The sequence below is a fragment of the Sesamum indicum genome, linkage group LG9 (assembly GCF_000512975.1).
Source record: "Sesamum indicum cultivar Zhongzhi No. 13 linkage group LG9, S_indicum_v1.0, whole genome shotgun sequence".
Lineage (NCBI taxonomy): Eukaryota > Viridiplantae > Streptophyta > Magnoliopsida > Lamiales > Pedaliaceae > Sesamum > Sesamum indicum.
The window spans coordinates 4,531,490-4,539,857 of record NC_026153.1 but is presented as its reverse complement, the minus strand read 5'-3'; the positions used below and the strand labels follow the sequence as shown (position 1 = coordinate 4,539,857).

At 38.3% G+C, this 8,368-nt stretch overlaps 3 protein-coding genes across 3 annotated transcripts in view; 2 read left to right on the top strand and 1 right to left on the bottom strand.

The window, feature by feature from the left end:
- LOC105170617 lies at positions 852 to 4,043 on the top strand. The gene is made up of 4 exons (XM_011091455.2): positions 852 to 1,377; positions 1,907 to 2,225; positions 3,169 to 3,267; positions 3,768 to 4,043. The coding sequence occupies exons 1-4, from the start codon at positions 1,079 to 1,081 to the stop codon at positions 3,801 to 3,803; spliced, it is 753 nt and encodes a 250-aa protein (XP_011089757.1). The 5' UTR covers positions 852 to 1,078; the 3' UTR covers positions 3,804 to 4,043.
- Positions 4,737 to 7,133, top strand: LOC105170616 (probable E3 ubiquitin-protein ligase RHC1A). The gene is made up of 2 exons (XM_011091454.2): positions 4,737 to 5,010; positions 5,674 to 7,133. Exon 2 carries the CDS (start codon positions 5,702 to 5,704, stop codon positions 6,839 to 6,841), a length of 1,140 nt encoding a protein of 379 aa, XP_011089756.1. The 5' UTR covers positions 4,737 to 5,010; positions 5,674 to 5,701; the 3' UTR covers positions 6,842 to 7,133.
- LOC105170611 (pyruvate kinase, cytosolic isozyme) overlaps positions 7,801 to 8,368 on the bottom strand; it is a 3,570-nt gene continuing 3,002 nt past the window's right edge. The window contains 1 exon segment of the mRNA XM_011091445.2: positions 7,801 to 8,368. This exon segment is cut by the window's right edge and continues 12 nt beyond it. Coding sequence (XP_011089747.1) covers positions 8,104 to 8,368 — 265 coding nt within the window. The 3' untranslated portion in view covers positions 7,801 to 8,103.

Below are 8,368 nucleotides of genomic sequence, written 5' to 3'. Positions count from 1 at the left end.
CACGCCGGCGTCGGAGCAGGAGTCGCCTCTTCTTCTCCCATGGCGATGTTCGTAGTTAATCGCTGGATGTTCTTATATCTTTTATGCTATCAAATATTTGCTTTTATTTTGGGTGCCGCGTTAATTGCATTAAGCTCCACCATTATATTAAAATTACATTAAGCTCCACCATTATATTAAAATTGCATTAAGCTTCACCATTATATTAAAATTGCATTAAGCTCCACCACTATATTATGACTGCTAATAAGTACTCTTATATTGGAACTACATCTTATGTCTTACCATTTCTATTTGTATATAATAAATAATTATTCATATTTTAAATATATTATAATTAAAAATAAAATATATATAAATCAGCACTTTACGTTAAAATAAATAAATAAAATTAATTTAAAAATATTATAGATATAAAAAAAATTTGATGTAGGTGGTACTTAGTATAGACTGACAATTTTAAATATGAATGGTTGAAAATATTTAAGAACGGGTTTTATAAATCTAAAAATTTGGTGTCGGTGTAAGTAATTGCTATCTGTGAATGAAAATAGATTTTTCTTCTTATATAGTATAGAAAATATTAATTTAGTAAAATATCCGTAATTGGAATTGTATTATTGATCAACAATAAACATTTTGATTGAAAAAAAATTATTCTTATACTAAGTCATTAAATTATTATAATATAAAGTGGTTTAAAATGAAATATATTAAATAATTAAATCCAAATACACACAACCTGATAGAGTTTTGAATTAGAAGAAATATTTTGATGAAATTGGAATTTGTATGTTAAAATGCATTCATCCAAACAGAGCTTAGAAGAAAAAACAAAAAAAAGGAAGGTTGTGGGAGGAAATGAAGCAAAGAGAGTGTTGGTAGCTGAGCACCCAATATATGTAAGTGGGCCGCCCTGCTCTCATCCCCTCTCTCTTTCACTTTTCAATTTCATCCTCCTTGTACTCGTAGAGGCCCTGTGCCTGCAAAGCATGCTTTTGGATGTACACCCAATTTCCACTCCACACTCTACACTCCAACTCTAAGATTTTGCAGATAAACTGCTGAATTTTTGCATATGATGCGTTGTGGTGGATGTGGATTGACGCGGACAGTGATAGAGGCCTGGATTCGGGACTACGATAACCTCCAGTGGCTCGCTGTCAAGCTGATCTACGCTCAGATTGCCTGCGCATTGATTGGATCCCTCGCCCCGCTCTACAATGGTGTCCTGCTCGTTGATTTAGGGATTTCCTTGTTCGCGCTCGTCGCCATTGAGAGCAGCAGTCAGAGCCTCGCCAGGACTTACGCCTTCCTCCTATTCTGCTCCGTTTTCCTCGACCTCTCCTGGTTTTTGCTTTTCTCCCATGATATCTGGTACCTTTTTTACTCTCTATTTTTTTCCTGCATAAAACTCTCTCTTAATCACACATTTCTTCCACACTATCCAGGTTCACTGTCAAAACTATTTTGGTAATGTTTTGAATCGGCATTGTTTGATCCATTTAGCGTAGAATTCATTCGCCGATCGCAATAGAAATCCGTGATATGTTCTGAGCCGTTGGTGACACCTGATAACTGAATTATGCAAGTTTGCTACTCTTTGGTTGGATTAAAACTTTTGGTTTCCAAATTATTATCATATGTGTTCACAATTTTTATTCCCGTCTGAGCGTCAAACCTTCCTGCTGTCCTGTGTGACTTATTATTGAATTTGCAGATCTCAGCTGTTGGTTTGAATATTGTTGATGGTAAACATATGGTGATTCTTTTATACTTATTATTTTAGTTTTTGGTGTGTTGTGTATGAATTTGGGAGATGCTTCCCTTTCGCATTAGAGGATAGTTAGCCCTTCGAACCTGTACTTTTATTTTAACTGTAACAAATCTCCATCTGTGGCTGCAGGCGTACTCCACCTGAGTTTCACGGAACCTTTTTAAGCATTTTGGTGAACCTGACCCTTGCCATGCAGATTGTTGGATTTTCTGTGAGGTTGTCGTCGTCATTATTATGGATACAGATGTACAGACTGGGTGTTTCTACTGTAGATAACTCAGGTGCTAGAGATACAGATGGTGATTTGAGAAATAGTTTTCTCAATCCTGCCACTCCTATAGTTCGACGCAGCTCTGATTGTGATGATGTTGTTGGAGGCGCAATATATGATCCTGCATATTATTCATCTCTGTTTGAAGACGGCAAGGACGACACTTATCATTCTGTGGTATGCTCCTGCCACTTTCTTAACCATTTACAAACTTATACTCTCTCCATGAACACACAAGCCGCTGTTGCTGCGACAGTCCAAATAATTTTTACGTGTACCATATTCATGTAGTAAAATGAGAGTTGGCATTAGGGGGGCATGAGGCGTAGGACTAGGATGGATGGTATTGGAAGAGGTTTCCGTGTAAACATTTGAGTGGTGAGACTGTTGAGAGGAAAAGGACGGGGAGAGATGTGGAGAGCAGTATTTGGTGGCATTGGAAGACACAGGATGTACTCCTGATGTTGAGTTGCCAATACCTAACTTGCACCACCGTCAGCAATAAGATAACTAAGCATTTACTCTGGAGTCAGCTATGTTTATGATCATTGAAAGTTTTTTCTTAACTATGCATCTAATGGTGTCTGTAGAACAATACCATACTACCTTAACAATTTACACTCAACTTTCCTTCGATGGATGTGGCTCAATTGACTCATAAATGCCATTTGTTCCAACTTACAAATCAAATTCGATAATGTTCAAATTGGACTTTTGATGAAATCAATGGGTAAATGGTACCTCTGTTCTCAACTAGTTGGATGGCACATTGAAGACCCCATGACAGCTACCAGATAATTTAGGAGCCATGAATAGACTTAGGCATCTACTGTTTTTAAAATGGATGAGAATGCACCCTAGTACGGACGTGCTTGTACTTATTCATCCTATTCATGTGTGCTTATCACTATATATATTCCGATAGACTCCTTAATCAAGCTTCTCATAGACAGCAATTTCTAGAAGCCTTTCTGTCTGCTATAGAAGTTTGTATCTTCTTTGCTCCCTGACAACTTGCTTCGTCATACCCACTTTTCCCCTGCTTTTATGCTGAAATCAATCATATTTTCTATAGTTTAACTGGAGATGAATCTTATGGTGGCCTACTATCTGGTGGCAGGATAGTAGAAGTCATGATATTTCTCGATCAGGTTCTCCCTCTGCTGCTGAAACTTCTCAGTTGGATCCATCCATGCACAGATCTTTCCATGTTAAAGATGTAAGTTTTCAGCTTTATCCAGTAAGCTTCTTAACATAGTGATATACAGACAGTGTCAACCATTCTTTTGCTAGTAATTTGAAGTGAAACCCCATTTTGAAATTCTTCGATGGACACTAAACATAAAACGAACTAAATGATCACATTCTGCAAGGGGAAAGAGGCAAAAGAGCGCGATATTTATACTTATCCTGAAGTAAAGATACTTCATTAGACAGAATATTGTAATGAAACCCATTCGTTGGATATGAAGACATTTGGTTATAGATATGGATGCCTCAGAAATTGCTTCAAACTAGTCTTGGACTTTATGACCTGGTCTTTCGTTGGTGCAATCTGAAGTTCTTTTTGTTGAGCCTCTATCATACTATTTCAGGCAGATGAGTTTTAGTTTGTTTCAGATTCTTACAGCATGTTTGTTTTTGCAAGAGTTTGTTTCATAGCATTGATCATATATGATCGACATTTTTACTCATCTAGCCCGCTGATTAATATTCCAGGACGAGAATGCTGTAAGAAAGCTCCAGATTGTCTGAACTGGATGATTGATTTCTTGATGTGGCGTCCACTCCCCATACATTTCTTTGGAGGATTATTTTTGTACTCAATTAGACATGACTGTTATAGGTAGCAAGAATTTGTACAGGTACTTGCATTCTTTTTGCAGCTAAAATGTGGAGAGGCAATCCAAAGGTCTCGTTGTTTCTCTTTTTGGTGTAAAGACTGTGATAATGTCAAAAGGTTTTGAAGCAATAGCAAGGCAGAATTCTGATATAGGACCGCAATCGCTTGGATGGTACCTGATTTCTCAAGCTCTCAGATCTTTATACATATTGCTTAAGCAAGCACAGGATGTTTTTCATTTCATCTGCAGAATACATATGGGGTCGACAACAAAAACTCATCCAAACTGAAGGTGGTCCACGGTTTGAACTACTGAACCATATATAGAGTCGGCCACCTTCCTCCTTATATTGGTTTTGAGACAATTCAAGTCTCCCTAAAGAAATTTGAATTGATCAAAATAAATAAGAGAATCACAGCCACCCATTCTGAATCTCTGATATGATAAGAGAGCAATGGCATTCGCTCCCCCAATCAAAGGACCCGTTTCCACACATGATTAGGGAATAATTATTTTCTTAGTTATTAATAAAGTTCTTTTGTAATTAATATGACAAAAATTAAAATAATTGTATAGAAACATAAACAGGAGGAATACGCGGTTTTAGGGGTGTATCTTTCTTGGTTGTGTCGTCCTTTTGGACTTTCCTTTACATTTCTTGTCACAAGAAATGCACACAACACAACTTGCTTGCTTCCTCATCCATCCTTTCTTTACTATTATTATGGTTATATAATAATTACAACCCATTTTCTCATCTACATAAATAAACCCCCTTTTTCACTTTTAATTATTTACTATTATTGTCAATGGTGTTTTCTCATAATTAATAATTCTGTAATAAGCGGATTGACTGACATACACAAAAAACAAATGGTGTTGAAGGAGATGGCCCCTTCATTTCCCTTGGTAAATAAATAGTACTACTCAAAGATCCCACTAAGAATACGCACAGATATACATAGTTGGAGAATCAAATTCAAAATTCAAACTTCAAATATCAAATATCAAATATCAAAAAACTCCCCAGAATTCAGCTCCTCTTTAGAAGCTGAGAATATAAGAGCAACAACAAGAACAAGAGCATCAACAAGAAGCAGATTCTTTTTCTTCCCCTGGTAAATTATGGTTACTCTTTTGGATTTTCCTCCTTGATTTAAAATTTATATGATGATGATGATGATATTGATTCTTTATGTTGGATGGTAAGAAAAAAATGAGCAGATTCTTGGAGAATCCTTCTGTTTCAATGCAAATTTTCTAGTTGTGTACATTCTTAAGCCACAGCCCACCTGATTTTGAGTTTCTATATCCCCTCTCATCAACCTTTTTTTTTTTAAGTCTTATGTTCAAACCACAAAAATTATCATTCTTGACGATCCACAACCCATTGTTCTGTTTGGATCTGCCAATTTTTTAAGTTTGCTCTGCAGAATGAATCCTTTTCTTCAGTTTCACAAAGGGTATGTTTTGTTTTTCTTTATATGGATCAAAGGGAGAAAACTTATCTGTGATTCTCCTTGTTGACTTGAAGATTGAGTCTTGATCCGCCAACTTGATCCTATCCCTTTTTCTGGATTCTTTTGCTGAGATATTTTGTTGATGGGCTCAAGAATAAGAATTTCTGTTATTTGCTCACGAAGATTTAGGCTGCATTTGTTAAGATACTGTGGAGCTAGAGATTTTTTGGGAGGAGTTTGATTTGATTCGGTCGTTGACAAAGTTGGACTCTTTCTTGAATGCTTTATTTTTAACATTGGAATGATGTTTGTTGTGAACAGGGGAAAAAAGCCAAACTTGGCTATAACAATGGAAGAAGGAGACGCATCACGGTATTGGTGTCATATGTGTTCGCAGACGGTGAATCCAATTATCGAGATCGATACAATAAAATGCCCCATATGCCAAAGTGGCTTCGTGGAAGAAATGGCATCTGCAGCCACTCCAGGAAACGATAGCTCTCTTGGATTTGAACTTGGAGGTTCTGATTCTGATCGTGCCCTCTCCCTGTGGGCCCCAATCTTGCTAGGTATGATGGGAAACCCGCGCCGTCGCCGGCGGATTAGGCGCATGGAGTTTGAGGAGGAAGAGAACGAGGATGACAATGAGAACAATCACCGCCACCTTGATGGGGAGACGGAGCTTGACCGTGAGCTGGAGTCAATAATGAGGAGGAGGAGGAGGAGCTCAGCTACAATTCTCCAGCTCCTCCAGGGCATCCGAGCTGGAATACTATCAGAGTCAGCAAACTCGGAGACTGATCAACGGATCAGGGATAGAGATAATGATAGGGACAGGGAGCGTGTGATTTTGATTAATCCCTTTAATCAGACAATCATTGTTCAGGGTTCCTATGATCCCACTAGTGATTCCCAAAACCGTGCTCCAATTGGCTCACTAGGTGATTATTTCATTGGTCCTGGTTTAGACTTGTTGCTGCAGCATTTGTCGGAGAATGATCCAAACAGGTATGGAACACCACCAGCCCAGAAAGAGGCAGTCGAGGCATTACCCACTGTGAAAGTTGAGGAGACACTGCAATGTTCGGTTTGTTTGGATGACTGTGAAATTGGCACTGAAGTCAAGGAGATGCCTTGTAAACATAAGTTCCACAGCTCATGCATTTTGCCATGGCTAGAACTTCATAGCTCTTGTCCCATATGCAGGTATCAGATACCTTGTGATGAGTTGAAGCTCGATGCAGAGGGGACAAGAAACAATAATACTAACAGCAGTCAAGAAATTAGTATTGATAACAACAATGCTGGTAATGGTGGGGATGACAGAAACGAAAATGGGAGACAGTTTTCGGTGTCCCTTCCATGGCCTTTCAGCAGTTTGTTTTCATCCTCCCCTTCCCGAGCTAGTCGTGGAAATTCATCCACAACATCTATATCAGGGTCATCAGCAAATGCACCCCCGAGTACTTCACGTGAGGATGAGAACTGAGTTTGCAAGTGTGAATTCTGGTATCCATTTATCGTGCTTTACTTAGCATAAATGCTCTTTAGTTTGCCTTTTGTATATAATACTATGCTTCCTACAAAAATGTAATCTTAGGGAACCAAATTCTGTATTGATGTGTCTATTTGTGTTTTACCTTGTTACTGAGATGCTTGAGATGTTTTTTTTCCATGTATAGAAAACTATCCTTCATTCCAAAACATGTTTGAGATGTTTTGAAGTGTAATTCCTTTTTTAACATTTCTCTAGATATATTGAGCTTGGTCTACTTTGGTCTTCTTTTTTGTCTCATCCATCAAAATTTCAGCCCCCTAAATGGACTTCTGTGCATGTTTGAGATCTGACTTTACTGAAGTCACAAGAATATTGTAGAGGGTTCTATTCTCATTTTGAACAAGTATTCTTCATGATCCACCATGTGCATTCTTTATTCCTGCTTGTGCTTGGCCTCTGAACGACTGAGGAAAAGACTTGATTCTATTCTTGGCATTGAAGCTGTAATATAGGTCCTCTATATGCCTTCAGCATCGCATTCACACCCAATTTCATCTGTCAAGACTGGTTCAAACCAAAATATTTCAACATTTACCGGCGCCCGATGATTCAAAAGAGCTAACTAGCCATTGGAATCTTGATTTGTGAACTTGGTTGCGTGTTGTTCCTGTTCTTGATTACCCTTACTACATGAATGCTTGAGATTTCGGACAAGTTATTAAAATGGTATGTGCTTGAGAACCACCCCTGTCCAAACATGAGAGTTTTGATGGATCCTAAAGCAGCCTAAGAGCTAGATCAGAGAATATGACAATGGATTCTGAATGCAGTAGATGGATAATAAACAGGTTGAACATTTTTAATACACCATGATAATAGGTGACATCTCCCTAATTGTAATATAAAACTACACACACACAGCACCGCATAATTGCCAGCGAAGATTAAGGTGGTGTCGAGAAACAAAAATTTATTTCAAGGGCAAACAGGTTCTGCTGAATAGATAGATATTGCAATAGAATATTCTGATCACATAGAAAATTATGTGAAAGGGTCCAGCTTAAAAGGCCTGATAATTATGGTGGGCAACACAAAAGGTCCGACGCACAAAACCGTAAAGCAGCATTAGAAATCTTATGATGTTCAACCTCCACAGGGCAAAAATTATAAGCAAGCATCAGATAAGCATCCTTCTTCATTTATCGATCGCTACTTTTCCCAAAACGCAAACCAAGCCACCATGTGTAATCACATCACTTCACTGTCACAATCTTGATGATGGATGCAGTTCCAATTCGGTGAAGGGCCACAACGGCATCTCCTACCTTGCAGAGTCCTTTAGTTTTAGCATGCTGAAGAGCAAATTCCAAGGCTTCCTCTGTAGACTCCTCATGAGAAGCCCTTGCAGATCCTGCACATAGAATGGGAACCAATCCCCGAAAAATAAGACTGTGCCTTGCTGGAGACTCGTCACTGCATGACCAATCAAATGAATCAGACTTGATTTCTGGAACCACA